Raw genomic sequence first — 19766 nt, forward strand, 5'->3', positions numbered from 1 at the left:
GTCATCTAAAGGTTTTTATATGGCAGCACCATTTATCTTTTCATTCAGAAATAGCTAACCTTCATTTTTAAAATGTTTTATTTTTATTTATAACAGCAAGGATTAAATGGGAGTTCAGGATAGGTCCCTGCCAGGTTTTCTTGCTACTGAGTAATTAGCAGCTCACCTTTATCCTAAGTCTTTCTAAAGTTTAGGGTGAAAGTTTTCCTGAATCGTGCCAAATTTCACACAGACATTTTGAGCATTCATCTCTGCTAAATGATGGCAAAAACACCGTGGTGAATTTGTAAACTTGGTTCCTGTGCTCTCAGCAGGAATGGAAAATCCTGGAGAAAGAGGAAATACTATGCAATGGAGAGAAACTGCTTCTTTTTAGGAAAGGACCCAGCAAACCGTTTACCTTGTACGGTCACGTCCGGTTAAACTGCATCTCAAAAGAAAAGCTGGAAAAATGTTCACGTTATCTAAAACATATGGAAAAGTCTGAAGAGATTCTGGAATCTGGACAACTTGATAGGAGGAAGGAGTAACCTGACCTGACATCATCTAACTGATTTCACTGCTTAACGCAAAAGCTTTGCCATCACACAGCCTGCCCGGAGCTCTGGAGCTGGATCTGAACGGAGCGTCCCCCATCTTCCACACAGCCTGGAATCCAGGGCGGCCTCTTTTGCAGCAGTAGAGAAGTGCTCAGTATTACTGTAGTAATAGTACCTTATGGTACAGTTTTCAATAAAAACAGTTCAGGACATTATTACAGAACTATCCGTTACTATAGAAATCTGTACTCAATTCTTTCTCTTCACCCACTACAATCCCTCCTGCCCAGGATATTGAACAAAAAGAAACCAGAAACAGGGAGCTCAGTATGCACTCTCATAAATTCTGATTCAACCACAAATTTCCCTAAAGGTCCATCTTCCAACATCAAGTGGTCCCTTTTCTGAATTTTAACAAACACAAGAGACTAAACTCAATAGATGAGACAAAGAATGCACAACAGTCATCATTCAAAATATTCACTACTTGTATCATCTACCGAAGAGGTTCCCTCAATATTTCTTCATCTTCACATTCTTGGTACCCACTTTACAAACACTATGCATTGTGAAGAAATTATCTTCACTGTCTGCAGAGAAAATTGGAAAAATTATGAAAGTTTATTTCACGCAGTGCAACTCTACAGGCATTAAGATCATCAGGGAAAGATCTGAACTGAAAGAGTCAATCTGACTCATCAGTTCCTGAGTCTAACACTGCCATACTGATGCAATTTTTCATTCTAGATTTTTAGTTTGTGTCATTATATTACCATAATATTTTCTTTTAGCCTTAAGACATAAGAGTTGTACAGGTAAAAGGATAACATGGACAAAGACATGAGAAAATCTGTTTTGGAATAAAAACTTTGGTTAGAAGAATGATGCAGTAATTCTTTTGCCAGTAATATAATTCCTAGCTTTTCATACTTCATCCTCTAAAATACTCCCCAAGTAAAGATCGTGCCTAGCAAGCATTGCCCTGCAGTAGGAGGAACATCTCTCCTGGATGACAACGCAGCAGGAGCTTTCTTGCATATTTAAGCAGCTTTGCTCTCTAGTAGTTGAAGCTGTTGCCAGACCTCTTCTATCCTTATTCACCTCTGTCTGCCCTCAAAGACATCAGTGTGAAGCAGTGAATCTTACAGGAGACAAGACTAACTCTATATGGTAACATAATTCAGCGGAAGGAAGATAAATTCCTTGAAGCATCTTCTCTCTCACACACACCTACTCTTGGGCCAGTCAGAAGCTGGTGATTGATTAGTCACCTTCTCTTTGAACTGCAGAACACAGGAACATCAGAAATAATTATGAGACTAGAACTGATATCTCTCACGATTAATTCACATTAAGGCCCTCTTAATGAATGAGATAAACACAGTAACTAATATTCATTACATGAGGTGTTAGACATGAGATTTATTTGTATTAGCGGAAGAGACAGCATATCAAACAGAAAACAAACAAACAAACTAGGGATGCCTAATTCTAGAAAAAGGAAAGACCAATGTATTTTGAGCTTTGTTTAGTTTGCACTGATTTTTTTTATTGGTAAGCGGATACGTCTCTCCTGGGATTGCAACTGGTGGGCACAGTCAGGAGTGCTGTATTTCCAACCAGCTTAAAAGTGAAATTCTGAACAAAAGCCTTTTCTCAGGACATTTTAGTCCAGTCACTGAACAAGCTCTGGCATTTCGACAGTTCACATACACACCCAATGCACTTCTGCCAACTGCACCTGGATACCAAACTTAGACTTGCCTATGGTTAGTAACTGGGTCTTTTTTATTATTATTATTTTTACATTTTTAAGAATTCAATTCTTCCATTTTTTTTTCAACCAGCTGTATCACAGCTGCACATTTTTTCATCCTACTCTGAAAGGCTTTCAAAAAACATTTGCTTCAAAGGGTTTTCTCTGAGAGAGGCCTTCTTTGCTTTTTAGTCTTTCTTACTATTAAGGCTCTGTGTCCAGGTTTATAGCATTCCTCAAAGCAGTCTCTAGAGAGGTTCATCCTTTGCTCTTTTATACCAAAATTCTTCAACAAAAGTCAGACAAGCCTCAAAATCTATCCTTACCAAGTTCTTCATATAATGGCAGCTTTATCCTCAAGTAGTTTAGAGTACATTTAAAAACTGTCATGTATGGGTTTTTTTCTTTTTTAGTAAGAACTTATTTCCACTCTTTCAAAGTGTTCATCTTAGAAGATTATATTCGGAGTTCATATTATCACATCCTAACACACACAGGAAATCTTCAGATGTGTTTTGGATTTTCAATGCTACTTTCATTTTAAAATATTAAAAAGACTTTAACAAGGAGGAAAAAAGAGTCCAGTAGAAAAGCATTCAATATGCTGATACTATTACATTAGAAGCAATCAATTCTTAAGATTTTGACAAATGTTGTCCAATATTGACTGTAAAAGTTATACTGGTAGATACAGATAACTCCTAAGATAAAATACATTGCTAAGGATTCAACTGATAAGATTTATCATGCTGCATCGAAGATTAAAATAGTTGCTCCTGATTCTTTTCAGCTGCCAGCTCCAATTCACAAGAGACACCACTGTTAGTTAGACTTTTGCTCTATTTTCAAAAATAATCAAGTGCGGTATGTCAGAAAAAGTTGGGGTTTTTTGGTGTTTTGTTTTGTCTTTAGTTTTACTACCATGATTCTAACCCATATTCTCATGGATGACTGACTGATGCCTGGGACTGCCAGGGACAGAATCTTATGGCCATGCTCCCAGGATGTTCAGGCACGGTAAGATGTAATATGCGTCCAACTACAGATGCTTTTGTATTGCTAATGTTCCTTAAAAGGTTGTATGACCTGTTTTCTCTTCCTCAAAAATACGCTAAAAAATGAGAACAAGCGATAGTTTAATCAATATTGTATTTTACAGTCACTCATAATTATCACAAGGCTGAGCAACGTTTGAACCAGTTCTTTATTGTTTATGCACGAAACTACATTTTTTAAAACAACGAAGTTACCTAAGTAGTTGTAGGGACAAGGTTTGAGTATTATATAAATACAAGAATGTTTTGTTATTGTTCTCATTATGTCAGCTGTATCTTATGTAATTTTTCTCATCCTAGCAATTTTTTAAAAGCCGATAATATTTGCTTTATAGTCTCTGTTGGAGGAAATTTTTGCGTTTGTTTTTAGTGTAAGCAAATCCCTTCAAGGCATTTTTAAATACTGGAGAAATTTAAAAGAAAAAGATCCCTAAAACCCAAACCAAATAGCTCTCAGCAGAGTAGCTTTTTGCTTGGAATTCCTCCTCTGAGAAGGATATTGCCTTTGCAAACTTAAACAGAAAAAAACCCCCCAGGTATGTTGTTGGTAGTTTCAAATTTACTAAGAAGATATAAAAGAAATTACAGGGAGCCAGTAAGATAGCACTATAAGCAAAATGTGCCCTGTGATTTGGCAGAAAGAGTTCCCTTGACTTGAAGTACCTTCGTATTCAGGTTTGCATCAAACGCCAATAACAAAAAGTGGGCATGAAAGAAGAGTAACTGGGCAGGTGTCAGCCTAGATACCTACTGACCTGCATAGGTGATTGCAACTTGCCGGGTCTAACTTATACAATAAAACAATTAAAGAAAAAATATTTCTCAGAGATCCATACATTTACAGAAGTTACTTCCACCTGTATTCTCTCATCATGGCTACTAACAGACAAAATTCAACTCTGGTTAAACATGATGTAACTGTCATCAATTTCAAAAGGAATTTCACTGCACTAAAACCTGAATAAAGCACCAAAACCATTTCCCATGTCCTCAGTGTTTGCACCCCTTAGTTTTCACCACGCAGCTGGAATATAACCAATGTTTATCATTCAGCATTGCTCCCTCTTACATATTGTACAGAGGCCTCACTGAAAAATGCCTTTAGCTGATTAAGCGCGATGGCATGGAAGTGCTCAGTGGTCTATCTGTGGCTCACCTTTTACTTTTTTGCATTTAAAACACCTCATTTATTATTAATGACATAATTACTAAAATGAGATTACTAATATTTTATTAGTAAAACATTAGTACAGTATTGACTTGCAATTATAAAACAGCAGAAGGTTTTGCAGCAGTAGCCATTTGCATCTTTGAAAGCCTGCCCTTCAATGACACAAAAATCTTGCAGCGATATAACCCGGGCTTTTGTGCGTGATGAACTACTATTATTTTTAGGGAACTGTACAACTTTATTTATGACTGGTTATGTGATATATGCCAGAAAACTGACAGGATGTTCTGCAGGACATCTCTTCAATGATCGTTTCTGTAGCCCTTGACTGCAATTTTAAATTATATAACCTTCACATTGCATTTCACAGCTTTCTATATGTAATTATAATGGAGTGGCAGCTATGCTGTAGTTAATGTTGAATGTTGTTTTCTGTTTAAAGGTCAAGTCTATTCTAAAATCCATATTCTTAGTGAGATTGTCTTGAAAATTTGCTGTGCCTACTTGTTATGCAGAGCAGCGGTCTTAATTATGATTATTTGTGGAAGATGTTTCTGAGAAACTCTTCTATAAATAAAAGATAAATAAAGCTCCTCTAAAACATCTAAATGTTACAAAAATCACATGATTCTTCTCATTTGTGTATATGTGTTATTCAACCTATAGCCCTAACCATCTGCAAACTGATTTCAGTTGCTAGGGAGTCATTTTAGCTAGTACATGCCTCTCCAGAGAAGAAATTTTAGAAAATGTTAATAAAGATAATAATGAACTAAATTGGCGTGTCTAAAAGAATTAAATGCGCACACGTATCACGATTCCCTCCAGCTTGATATTTTGCACCAACTGACATCAAAAATGACTGAAAGACTTAGGGTTAGATGCTGTGGTTATTCAATCTGAATTATATGCGCTGTCTGCCTTTGGAATTCAAGATGTGCAAGTGAGCATGGTGCAGAAGACTCACTTGGAAATTTTGCCTAGGGATAAAAATAACCTGGGAAGATTTCAAAATTTTCTAAAACCAACCCACTGACACCAATCTCAATTCAGAAATGTTAAGGAAATTACCACCGATGAGCCAGAGGGAAGATAAAAGATAAGGGTGCACTAATCACATTTCCAGTACAATGAAACCAAATCAAACGAAAACAAGCTGTTGGGTTAAGGATTTCCTGATGCATTGTCCCTCCAGAGGAACTCGTAACCTTTTGGTGCAGAGCTACACCTACAGAGAGCCCAAGTACTGCAAGGAAACAGTGCTGCGGTACTGTAAAGTACAGCAGAGAGAAGAGGACTGTTGGAGTGAGGAGCCAGCAATAAGTGGAAAAGATTAGAGGAAGAGGCAGTAGAGGAGAGGAAGACTCCCAGAGAGTGAAGGACCTGGGAAAGACAGGGATGGATTGGGAGAGGAGACATCTCAGCACAGCCATAAGAAAATGGGGTATCTGGTAAGAAGTGAGCAAGCCCTCCTCCTTGTGAAAGAGGATCTGACAGCAACCCAAGTCCCGCTTCCCTTATTCCCATTCCGCCAGGGTTGAAGAATGGTGGGAAGATCACTGAGTGAGCTTAACAGATGAGTTTGTACTTCTCATGTATTGCTTCAGGTTGCATTAATCTCTGCAGTGGGTTCTCACTTAGCTGAGAAAGCGTCACCAAAACAAATGAACTGGAGCAGGCTGATACGCTATCAACAGATGTAGAGAATCTCTTCTGCATACTGTAGGTAGAGGCAAACAGTCGGTATTCTCACTTGTCTGCTCCCTGCAACCCCTCCAAAACTAATCAAAGATATCATTGGCTGATTTGGGAATATAAATACCTAAAATCAGCAGACACTTTGAACAGAGAAATGGGTAGAATCAGTCAGGGAACGTGGATGACAGCAGGGAAGTAAACTGACATAGCGGAGGAGTGCAAGCAGTCAGGGAACAGGGACAGAAGAGGGGTCAAGGTACAAGAGCGGTATGGTCAGATGTTGGGACAACTGCCTTGGAGATGGGGATGATTCATTTCTGTCCACGAAACCATCAAATCCCTACCTGCATATGCATTCCCGTTTCAAGAACATGCCAGAACTTGTGCTGTTCTTGCATCCTCATCTCGTTCCTGAACCAAAATAGTCATTTCAGTGTATGAGGTCCAGAAAAGAAAAGGGATGTTTTGCTGGGCTTGCTGAAAGCGTCCATGATGAAAAAAGGAAAGGATGGAGGAACAGCAAAGGAACCAACAGGGATCTGGTGCATTCAGCAGCCGGTTATTCCTGAAGAGGCAGAGCAGTGTAGTGTAGCACGAGGCAATGCCATATAATGGAGGACACTAAGTATCTCTGTTTAATGTATTAAAGAAGATTTAGGATTGCCAAAAGTTCCTTAACACTTCCATAAAGCAAAGACTGAATAAATTTAAGGTGAAAGGAAGGTGAGGAAAACTTCAGGTCACACAAACATAACTGCAGAAAATCAGGGAATACAGAGTAAATACAATCTTCATTTTGCTTTAGTTAGTCCATCCTTGAATGTCCCAACACACCAACCATTACCTCTGCTAGGATTTTTCTCTTTACAGTTGCTAAAGAAACAGGAAACAGAGCAGATGAACATTGCAAAACTAAAACTGAACACTTGTTTCTTCCTGAAGTTCGCTGTACTCAGTGGGCCGACTTTAAAGCAACCGCCCAGATGACCTGAGTACCACCCAGCCTTCTGCTGTGCTTCCAGCCAAGACGCATCCTTACTTACACCTCACCGCACGCAGGGGATCACCGCCGTGTGTGCTAACAGATGGGCTACAATATGCACCTACGCTGACACGACTTACCAATACGCTGCTGAAAGGAGGATGCTGGATCTCTGGGGGTTCACACACACCTCTCCTTGGCTCTTGCCAATGGTTCCCCAGCTCATCCATCCACTGCTCCACCGGTGACAGCACACATGGCCACAGCTCTCAGATCACCGCGCGCCGTGAAGACAGGAGGCCACACATTCAGATTCACCACACTACGCTCACTCAGAGACTGGCTTGATACTGTTTGACAATGCATTTTGCTTTAACGCATAAATTTGATGCAATGTAATTTCCCTTTACATATGTACTCTGTTCAGCAGAGTGACTTTCCTGTTTTCATCAAGCAGACAAAAGGTTTAAACTCTATAAAAGGTAGCTGATATATAAGTTTTAATAAAAATATATTTCATGTATGTTATTCTTTCCTTAGACTGACCTAGACTACGATATATTATTTACATAACTGCTGCAATATCTATTTCAAAACCAACTATATAGCTCTCTCCAGAACTGTAGGCTGCCCTCCCTGTCACCGTGATGGGTAAACAGTGTCACCTTTTCAGGGCCCAATGAATTACGGAGTAGTAGTAAAGTGCACCATCCATCACAATGGCACTAAGTAGGTTTTTGAAGTAGATTTCAGATCACAAATGCTCACATTTTTACTCACAAATGCTGTTTAGACTGTTACCAGAAAGCACAAATTGGATGGCTCATATACAATGGCCATATGATGAATGGACATGACAGGTGGTCAAAGAAAATAAGTCTTGCTATTCTACAAATAACCTTGTCAACATGAAAGTAGAGGTGTAGCTCTGCTGGTAGCCAGACTGCAGTAACTTAATGGTTTTATTTGCTTGAACTTCCAGCAAACCAAATATACAAATGAGATACAATGAAGCAGCAGCATCGAAGCAACATTAGCAATTCAACCTGATTATGTGACACACAATAGAAATTTTATACTAAGGATGTGTCACATTTGAAAGAAAATTATTCAGATTGTGAGTAGCTGTTACAAAAATACCTTTTCACAGGAAAACTCTCATGATTTTGCAATCACAACCCACTGCAAGATATTCAAAACACAACTTGGAGCTCCACTGCAAGCAATCAAGTCACCCTCTGATGGCTGAACACAGCAACAGCCAACACCTGCTACTTCTCATTTAAAGTTTGTTTACTTCCATTTGTTTAAATAGTAGAGTTTACTGTGTAAGATTGAAAGTCAGGGAGATTAGATCACTTCCAATTCATCCACAGCCTAAACAAAAAAGGAAATTTCCCTTTTAGGCAAAGCTCTAGATCTAAGGACACTTTCGGTAGACTTTTTGAAGAATAAAAGAAAACATCTGAAGTCTTGTGAGGGTGCCAGGTATCTCAAAGATTTGACTCTAAAACTGTGCACAGAGACTCATTCTTTGGCTCAAGTACAAGCTTCGAGTTTTGCAAAAGCCAAGGTACACCCGCCGTGACAAGTACATACACAGGGTGGGTGCTCCTCATTTTTACAGAACTCAATCATAGATAACACTGCTCTGAAATATAACTAAAAGTGGTACATGTGTTGCTGGTAATAATATCCATGATTTTTCCCAGAACATTGGATTTCCTTTAATCTGATGAATTTGTTAGCAACACATTTATTTTCATGAAATAAATCTCAAAGGCCACAAACGTACTTTTATCTCATTACAGTTACTCTGATTAAGTTACAATGAGAAAATAATATTACATATTGAGTTTTTAAGTGATAAATGTGAGAAGCCAGACCCATTCATTAGTACTTTTTACTTGCCCATGGAAAAGCTAAAGCATACATCATGCAGGTTAGGACCCACCCTTGCCTACTTCATTTCACTTTACAGCAAACTTTAACCTAAGTTGTTGGGTTGATAGAGCCCCAGAACAGAGGCTGTAGGGAGTTAAGGACCATAAGACTCAATATGGACCATAGACATGTAAGGTACACAAAAACAGGAGATGGGAAGAAGTCTCTCTCCCAAATGAGCACAAGAAGTCCATTCCTTCTCTCTGGAATAAATCCTTTGGACTAAAAAGCTGCAATGCTTTTAAGAAAGAGGAGTTGAAACTTGTGGTCTTCAGGATGAGAAACTTAAGGATCTGACTTTCTACCAGCCCTCATATTTCCTACAGGCCAACGTTCAAAACTATATTAATAGTCCATAAAATGGGTTAGCTTCACACAACTTTTTCCCATCACAAGATTTCCACAGTGCATTACATGTTATCAGTAAACATTACAGGCAAATGCCATCACAAACAAAAGGAAAATATACAACAGTTGCATTTTACTGTTAGAAATTCAGTAACCAATATGTTATAAATATTAAGTTATTCACAAAGTATAAAGGTATTTTGGAAGAGGCATCCTCCAAACCCAAAGCCATTCACAGTCTGTTCCTATATAGTCTATTAGTGTTCTAAGTCATGAAAACAAATTTATCTTTTAAACAATGAAGAAACCAAGATGGAAAAAACCCTGTGTCATTGGAATAACATACAATATTTTACAAAGGAGAAAGAAAACAGTAACATAGTTAGCAGTGAAATTGTAATTTTTATATTTCAGAAATATTTACTGAGATTTATACTATTCTCAGCCAGGAAAGTAAACAGAAATGATGACCCCTTTGTGCACCCCCAATATATTTGGAAAGGGAAGGGAGGCAGCCAGTGAAGACAGTACGGAGGATAAAACGAGATAATCCAAGATCTTATTTCACTTGGCAAGTAACAAATCCCAACAGGCAGGATCTTTTCGCTGACAAAACTTCCTAGCAAAAGCTTCAGTAAGACAAAAATACAAATTGGGGTTTTCAAGAGGAAACAGAGCAGACGTGTCAACTGAGTTGCCATCGAAGAAAGTATGCAAGATCCACGATCATAATTCAGGAGCTCTAGGTATTAGCCCAGCACTGCCACCAGTCTCACTGCAGAAAAACCTCATCTTACCCTTCCTACAGGCATCCTGCAAACCAGTAGCACTTATACATCAACAAGGGTAGCTCTAGACACCTTTTAGATTTTTACACTCAAGCAAAAGATGCTAATTCATGAACTCAGATACTTAAAAAAAATACTATATATATATCATATGAAGCGTCCAGGTCTGACTAATTTTTAAGTTTGAATTGAGATTGGTCACATCACCGTATTTTATCAAAATACGTTTATTTTAAGGCTAGGCATTCCACCACATGTATTTTGCCAGCCAAGTTCAATAAAAGCCGACGTTTTCTAACTATTTCACCACAAGTGACAAACAGTCATATTACCTCAAGAGTTCCTTTGGCAGAGTAAGCTGCATACGAGTACAGGAGGTCTTGGCTATGAAGCATTTTGGTTTCTCTGTTGCACTGTTGTCCATTAGGATAAAAGCATTCACCGCTGTTTTTCAGAGTTACTGTGTTTGAAGAAGAGCCTGGTAGGTCAAGCAAAACAGAGTAATTTACCAGCCGGACATCTTCAAGGCCTTGGGAACTCCACTGAACCAGAATTTTCATTGCAATATCTACATCATCTTCTCTAGGGAACTGTAACAAATCTCTGGAAAAAACACACAAGTAAACACAGTTTAAGTTTATTTCCCACCAAGACACTTGTACCTTGATATGCATCAGTCCACCATTTTATTCATAATGTATCATCAAACACGCAAAAAAAAAAATTCCCTTCTTTTTTTTTGCAAATAATTTCTTACCAATTGTGAGACAAAAACAACTGCATTTTAGGAAATAAAAATAATGAAAAAAAATTTTATAGGAAACATATCTAATTAAAACAAAAAGAATACTGCAAAAATTATCACAATAAATATTTCAAAATTCATCTCTGGTGCTGACCAAGTTTCTGATATAGCATCAATTGAACCAACCACTGAATATGAAGAACACAATATGAAGTAACATTTCAGTGACTTCAGGGAGGGCATGATGCTGAAAATTAGTTGTAATTATATGTTTGGCTTAAATTCATCAAGTAAAGCAAATTTGCTAAACCAAATGGAACTGTTCCTCCAGTTATTGTGCTAGCTGTCAAAGTTTTCCTCAGATTTCCTACCTGCACTGAAAGATTACCTGAGCCAACAGCTTGGCACGCATACGACACGAGCCTGGAAATTATTTTGGCAGTATCTACCAGATGGGCCAACTGAGTCTTCAGATGGGTTGGTCTGGGCTTGTAGCACTGTTTAACACCCGCTACCAGATGGGCCATAGGACGAAAACGGTGATGGCACTGAAGGACCACCCTTCTCCCCAGCAAACACCAAAAGACAGCAGATGTAGAGAGTATTTTAAAGGTAACTTTAGAGGGCATGCTGAAGGGACAACTAAAGGCTTTCCCTACTTATGTAGGCAAGCACTTATGTAAGCAAAGCAGGGCACAAATAAAAAGCACCATTATTCAAATAAAAAGCACTTGTGAACTCTTGTTCACAACCTTCTCTTCACAAAAAGGCCAATTATATTTAGATGCTTTAGGGTCCTTAATAGAACCTTAAAAATACCTTAGCTGTCTTACACACATCAAAAGCACTGGTTGAATAATGCATAGTCTTTTTAAAACCATTATTGCAAGCGATAGGTATTTGAGAATCCCACCAAGTGCTTTACAGGCAGCCCTGTGCTATTCAGAACCCAGCTACAAAGCTGCAGGCAGGATGCTGCCGGCCAAAGGTATCGGTACCCAACGGCGTCTGCACTAACCCTAGGGAGAACTCCGTCAAGGAAAGCTTATGACAGAAAGGAAGCACGGAGACTCTTCTCCATCCCAACAAAACTATATTATCTTTCAGCAGACCTTTAAAAAAAAAAAAAAAAAAAGAACATTTACTGCCTAGACAACATCAAAATGTTAAAAAGACAAAAAGTGAAGTTATAAAACCTATTACAGCCTAGAAACGGCTCAAACATACTACATTCAAATGTCTATTGACCATCACCACATTATATAGATGAAATAATTATTCCAATGTCCAAAGGATTTAAAAAAAATACACAAAAATTCTTTGATCAAAGAAATCCGTTGTATCCCAGCCTGCATTACTATAGCAAGGTTATTAGTGTATAAAGTTCAAAATCTGTACAACAACACTGGACTTATGTTAAAAACTTCAGAGATCCTGTCAGAAGGAATAACTGCCTTGCAGATTTAATCTTTTTAAATTATCTAAAATAAGTCTTGAAGCAGTCTACACAAAACAGAGATTGTTAATCCAATCTGTAGTATATTACAAGTTTCCAATTTCATCTCCTGTGACTGCTAATATAAAGACAAACTTGGGCAGTGCAGAAATACACAAAATTGTTTGATTAACACAATCATTAACAGAATAACTGCTTTTCCCTTAGGTGATAAAACAGTAATAGAATAAATAACTGCAAGAAACTTATCCCAGGCTCATAAGGCTATGGCACATTTCAACAAGAAGTATTCGGTTTCAATAAAAGGAATTAAGCATTAAAAGAAGAAGATACAATAAGTAAATTGCTCCCTTAGTAACAGAAGTTACTTTCCACTTCATAATTAAATAAGCATGTCTTTGAAACTTTTGTGACAACATATTTGATTAAGTTAAAGAAATGAGCACAGTCACTATTTACTCCCGTAATTTCTTTATAGAATGTTAAAATCAAATTGCAAATTACAAGCAAACGTTATATTGCAATAAATCAGCACATATTAGACTACTTTGATAAATCTCAGGATAAGATATTTTTGGTGACAGTTTTTTACAATGACTGACTTGCACTTATCTTTCATATAATTCTGTTAACTGCATGGACTTAAAGTCAGAGGTAATTTAACTCAATTTTCTTCCATACTAGTTGGATAACAAGTATAAAATGTAAAAAACAGTATTTCCTAAACTAGACCAAATTCAGAAAAGTGTAAAGTTTGATAGTCCATCCTGAAAAATCCACACACTTCACGTGCACTTCACAGCCTTTCTCTACAAGTTGTCAATTAACTTCCTTCCTAAAACTGCCAGGGCACTGCGATTCATTGCAGTAAGACTTAAGCAGTGGAAAAACAGGCCCCTGGGATGATTGTGTTTCGCAGCGTTGCAAGCGGCTGCGTACTCAATAGGAATCAACAGCAACGCGATTGCCAATTTCCATTTACGATACTGCCGGTAATAACGTCAGTCAAATTTTTGATTCTCTTACATCAAAAATATAATTTATTCAACTACCTGTTCAGGTTCAGCCAATGGGAATAACCACAAAGTTAATGGGCACATCTCAGCTGCTGTAAATCTGCATAACTAATTGAAGTGGAGCCACCACAGACTTAAGATTTGGTCTCAAGTTAAAAACAACATTAATAAATTTAACAATTAACAGTCTGGATAATACTGTGCCTTTATGGGGTGCTCTCAAAGAGATTTCCACAAGTTGCTTTCCTTTACTTTCTAATATAGATCAGATATTGAACTAATGTACATCACGACAGGACATAAACCTGTTTGATTAGTCTTCTGCTCCATCTCAAATACACTCCGTTCCTGAACTGAAAAAAACAGATAAAATCACGCTTACAACTCAGAAAGCATACCCTACTTCACCTGAATACGGTAAAGTTTCCCACTTTGATATGATGACAAGATCAAGAAAATGTTTTTGAAGACATGTTCTTAGATTTTCTGTGTAAACAAGAAGTCTAAGTCACATTTTACTGCCTGATCAGCTGGATGTCCTGGCAAGTGAAGAGCAGCAGACCATGACTCGTGAAGGTTCAAAGTTCTAAAGCTAGGAAAATAATTTGAAATAAGGCAAAGATACATCTGTAATAAAGCCAGGTTTGCTGCACAGGCTCCAGCTTCAAAAGACCACTCTTTAATGGATGATTATAAAAGATAAATGAACACACACACACACAAAATACAGAAATTTCATTTTCAGATTAGTAACTCTGGGGAATATGGAGGTGCAGCAGCTCAATGGAAAGTCATCTGCTATAATAGCACTTTTTTTTCCCAACACAGCTTGCTGAAGAAGAAACAAGATATTGCAAATAAGCCAGCTGCTCATTGCTAGTGATACATTGGGACACTGTGAAACACCGCTCAAAGGATACTGAAGAATTACAATAGATCACTAACAACAATAGGATGGAATAATTTAACTGTATGACAGAATTCTTTATCAGACAATCCTATTAAACTGCTAAAACTCCCCCCAAAACAAATCTAAAACTGCAGTAGCATTCTACAAGATTTAATCTTTAAAATCTACAGGGATAGAATTTTCCCTCAAATATGAAGAGCTTCAAGTGTGGTTTGTTTGTTTGCAGGTTTTTTTCTTTAAGGATTCAATGTCTGTCTGCAATGAGAGTGGAAAATGGCCTACACCTCGTAGCCTATTAAAAAAATAATCTGAATTCTGGTTTGGCAGAGTTAGAAGTTTATCTAATTTTCTTATTCTCAAATTTTAACTGAAATTTTTTACTCTTTAATTTCTTCCAGTTCACTGAAATTGCTGATAAAGCAATGACTGGAATTTTAACTAAGACCAAATATATTTTTCAAATTTTTATAGGCCAATTGTTCAGCTGAGTAGTTGTTTTCGAATTTTGGAAGTTGCAATGAATTCACCAGACAACATTTTTTGTGAAGCTACATCAGATCAAAGTGTTATCTTGCCTAATACACTGGTTCCAACAGTAGCTGGTGGCACATAATCAAAAAAGAATGCAAGAAATGTATCATATGGGGTTATTAAATTCACAGACGACTTTCATGCATATGTGTTTCTTCCTACCCACAAACTTTGTCCAGGCTGAGTTTTAAAAATGTTTACACATGTTCATGATTTCAGAACTCGTTTCAGTCCGTTAAGAGCTGAGATGCGGCAGTTTCAGCGGTGCCGGGTGAGCGCACAGCCCTCGCACAGACCAACTGCTCAGCATATGCACAAGTATTTTTCGCAGTTGCAGATAGAGTATTTGTATCCATCGCACATAGTGCGTACACACAGCAAACTAAATGCATTCAGGAAATACCACCTGCCCAAGCCACATCTGTTTAACTTTTAATTACATGTTCCTGTTAATTACGCTGCTCAACTGGCTGGTCTCCAACCTGCCCGATTGGATTTCCTGTGGTCTGAACAAATCTGCTGATTCAAAAATAAATAATAATTTAAAAAATCCAAGTCCAAGAGAGGATAAATATTTATCAGGAGGTTAGAATAGGTATAAGAAATGTTCTCATGGTGTAAAGAGCTCACCACATGCAGCTTGGTGCAGGATAGGATCCAGAACCACTTCAGGCTCTTCAGGTTACGTTGTAAGGCCTCCAGCAACTGCTTCAGAAAGCAGATGCGTGACATGTCCTTTGTCACATCTGCCATCATTCTTTATACTTTCTAGATATTCTGGGCATATTTTTAGCACTGATATTAATATTAATTTTGTGGCAGTCATGGGTCACAAGAAATCTGGTACTGTGTTCATTCTTGTTGCATGACGACCATAGTAACGACCATAACTAGCAGGTTAGTCTATTCAGATAGGCTTTCTAAATCATCAACAAACAAGACAATACTGGCGCACAGCTCTGGTTAAACACAACATTTGGACACTAGATACGGGTCAGCCACTATATGACATGAGGCTGCTTCTTCCATTTGCCTGATTTTTGGCCAGTCTCATCACCTGCAGCAGCCTCCCCACTGGAGATGGGGCTCTGGTGGGAAGCAGGGCTTTCTGCCAGCCCTACGCTGTCATCCAGTTCTGCCTGACAGAAAATTTACACATGGCTCATCAGAACACAGATGAATGCATGGTCTGTCCTAATAACGGGAAAGCTAAAGCCCCGTTCACTCTTGGGTAACAACATATCACTTTGGTTATCAAAGGGAATATTTACAGATCTGCACCTATGTAACTCTACGAATGTAGTGCCTACAATATAGGTATCATGCTATTAACATAAAGAAGTATGATTTATGGCAGCTTTTACCTTTTACAGAGAATAAACGTAATTCATGAAACCATAAAAAATATATAACGTCAGGTAACAGAACACGGGCTCTAGATTTAGTTGCGCAGTTCTCCAGCAGAAAAATGCTTTTGAAAAAAAATTTTTTTTTTTTTTTTAAACATTATGTGCACTATGGCTTTTGGGTATTTTCAATAAAAAGGGACCTGAGTCTTCTATTTAGAAAATTATACCATGAGCAGGCACAAAAGTACTTTTAAACAAAACTTCATAGCGTTTCTGTACTAGCTGTAGGTCCACCCGGGACCTTTTGCAGGGGTACCTGACCATATGTACCCTCTCCTATCATAGTATAATTACACACACAACAGCTTAAGGCCAAATCTCCCATTTTCCTGACACGTTCTTTGTCATGGGATTGAAGAATAGCCTCAGATCTCAGCCCATGCTGACTTCCAAGCCTAGCTATTTTATACATTTTTTTATTATTATTATTTATTTCTTCACTACAGGACTACCAAGCATGTTGCTATACTACCCACCACATCAGACAGTCAAATGCCTTTTGTATTTTTTATTTTTAAATAAAACTAATGGGGATAGTTCAAATCTCACTTGCCAATGTCAGGATGGAAGCCAAACTTGCATTCAAGGCAGATGGTGGAAGGCATTGAGAAATAACTGATTCTCTCACTCTGTGATTCCAGAGTTTACTGAAAAACAAGCAAATTCATTGTCCCTCTACACAAAACATTGCAAAGTCATAAATTGGCTGTAGGTGAGCTTTCCAAAGCTTTCTAAGAGATTTGGATGTCAGTTATGCTGACATCTAGCCAGCATCCAAATCTTCCAAATACTTCAGAACATCAGAATGCCAATATGAGTTCCAACAAGGGTCTATCAAATGATTGCCAAGCAGAGGGTAAAAACAGGGCAAGCACACACTAAATCAATCCCTCAACTACTCTTCTAGTCTATTTTAAGCTGAGAAGATTTTTGAAAAAAACTATAGCTCCGAATATCTGTGACTTCTTAGAGAGTATTCCTCTTAGTTTTCAGCAATAACATGCCCTTCTAAACAGAAGAAGGCTCTTTCAGATCTATTTGTTTAATAAACAATTATTCCAGTTACACAATCTTTTATTGTGGAAACACGCACCCACGGTAAAACCCGATGCATTGCCTGATCTAGCTTCAGACACAGAAACCACGTAATAGTATTTTAAAATAGTGTTAATGTGACAGTATGCTCTGCGTGTTCATACAATCATAGAATGGTTTGGGTTGGAAGGGACCTTAAAGATCAGCTGGTTCCAACACACCAGGAAATATCTGTCAACAAGCAAGCCATCTGCAAATACATTATGTTCAAAAAAAGACGTCCAGTACACGTTCACCATGTAGAAATTTTGTGAGTTTATCTCTGTTCTGAAAGCTTTTACTCTGATTTTCAGTGATTCCTGATATTATAATTCACAATATCAGAAGCAACTGTAGGTGCAAATTGCATCCCAGCACAAGGAAGGTTTTGTTTCCTTCTTCTGTGTATGGTCTACTACAACAACATAGTCAATAGTCTCAGCATGTCATGAATCAGCACCATCTGCAAGTGCCAGTCATAAAAATCCCTCATCTAAGGTCCAAAAAATGTTGCATATGTGCATTAGTGTTTGAGTCCAGAAATTGCTGGCCAAAGAACTGAGTTAATTCAGATCCTTTGCAAGTCAGTCAATAAGACTTTGAACATTTGCAAAATATGTTATCTGGGTTTTAAATTTGATAGAAACTGTTTTGAATACATCAGATTTTAAAAAATAAAGACCTTTGTAATACAATTTCTATTTGCAGTATGGAAAATGGAAGACAAAAAAAAAATCATTACTGCAGTACTTTATGAATGGACTGGCTTATCAACAGAGCACAAAACTATAGTAAAATGCACTGGCCAAAGTGAAGTTCGTTTAAATGTGTTAATTTGCAATGGACTATGAGCACATGTAATCAGCTGAAGTTCTGCTGCCATGGAATAACTTGTTAAATTACTGCTTTCTGATCACTTCCAATCATGTGGGCAAAATCTGAAAGACAATTGAGTTTGATTTTAAACCAGATGCCCAAGAAATGAAAACCACAAAATTGTGGAAGTTTTTGAAAAATATTTAGTATAAGTAAATCATTCAAGGGCAGACAGGTAGTCAATGAGAGAGCTAGGAACAGAGACCAGATTGCCTGATTCACACACGTGGGCTGCAGTTATCAAAGCATCTTACACTTCATTTAAAATCATCCTTAATCCTTTAAAAAAAAAAAAAAAAAAAAATCAACACTCACTTTTCCATGACATACACCTTGTTTAACTACCCAGGTTAGAGATAGATGAGAATGTCATTTAGCATTTCTCCCCCATCATTCTGGAGACACATAAAAAAAAAGGATGGTGATCATGATCCATTTTCTGAATAGCTAATGAACCACAGAAACCTTAATATGGAGAATGACACCTCCAGACCCTCAAATGGGCTATTTATCAAAATCACAAAGACTGTTCATTCCAGATGGAGAGAGGAGATACCCTTTACATTGTACACTTCAGCACAAAAGAAGTCATTGCCATGACTCGTTCCTTTTGGTTACAAGAGGGTTTAGGTGAAGGGCTTTCCTTTTAGGAAATCAAGCAAATCTTGCTTCTTCCTAGCTCTCAGTCTTCAAATATTTATCACAAACAAGACTCATCTACTTTTTCACACATTTCTTGTTTTTAATACAGTAAACTGCTTTCAACAGATGAATTGTCTGTAAAATAGGTCTTTCAAAATATATACAGAATGGAGATATCCACACAAGAAACCTTTTTTTTTCTTTTCATTTAACAATCTCTTTTTTGCAAGAGAATCTCTCAAAATTATGATTTTAATGATTTTGAAAGAAAATGGCATCAACACTATTTTTTTCTTATTAGCTTCCATAGTTCATAAGTTTCAGTCACAAAAGACAGGTTTTCCTCTACAGTATACAGGATTGTGTGTGTATAACATCATAATCTATATTTTTGCACAATTCCATCTAAAGTATTTTAAATGAACTTGTACTATGTCCAAAGATATGATAGCACTCTGTATGACTTAACCTAAACCTTTATTTTGGGCTTAGAAGCATATCTTAGCTTCGGTTTTAAATACAACAAAGGGAATATAATTTTCTTCAAGTTTATAAGTCTAATTATTTAACAAAGGGATTTATTATTATTTTCTCCTAATGCAAGACAAGAACCAGCTCCGAACAGCTGTGCCCTGCATGTTCCAACAGGTTACGATGCTGAGGGCAACGCACACTGTGGCTGAAGGAGGACAGTAAAAAGATAATCCCCCACCTTGAAAGTGTTTGCATATAACCCCGCAGTCACAGGCAGAGCACTGACCCAGCAAAACTTCACAATGATATAATCTTCTTTTCTTCCTAGACCACAGGGAATATGTCAGTGTCT

General features: G+C 37.6%; 1 protein-coding gene across 8 annotated transcripts in view; it reads right to left on the bottom strand.

Annotated features, from left to right (window-relative positions):
- NAALADL2 (N-acetylated alpha-linked acidic dipeptidase like 2) overlaps positions 1 to 19766 on the bottom strand; it is a 488624-nt gene that overhangs the window by 223535 nt on the left and 245323 nt on the right. For all 8 annotated transcript variants that reach the window (XM_075761534.1, XM_075761530.1, XM_075761531.1 and 5 more), the window contains one exon: positions 10614 to 10884. In XM_075761534.1, the coding sequence (XP_075617649.1) occupies positions 10614 to 10884 (271 nt within the window). The remainder of the gene's footprint in view (positions 1 to 10613; positions 10885 to 19766) is intronic.

This window comes from Balearica regulorum, chromosome 9 (assembly GCF_011004875.1).
Source record: "Balearica regulorum gibbericeps isolate bBalReg1 chromosome 9, bBalReg1.pri, whole genome shotgun sequence".
In the NCBI taxonomy this organism is placed as follows: Eukaryota; Metazoa; Chordata; class Aves; order Gruiformes; family Gruidae; genus Balearica; species Balearica regulorum.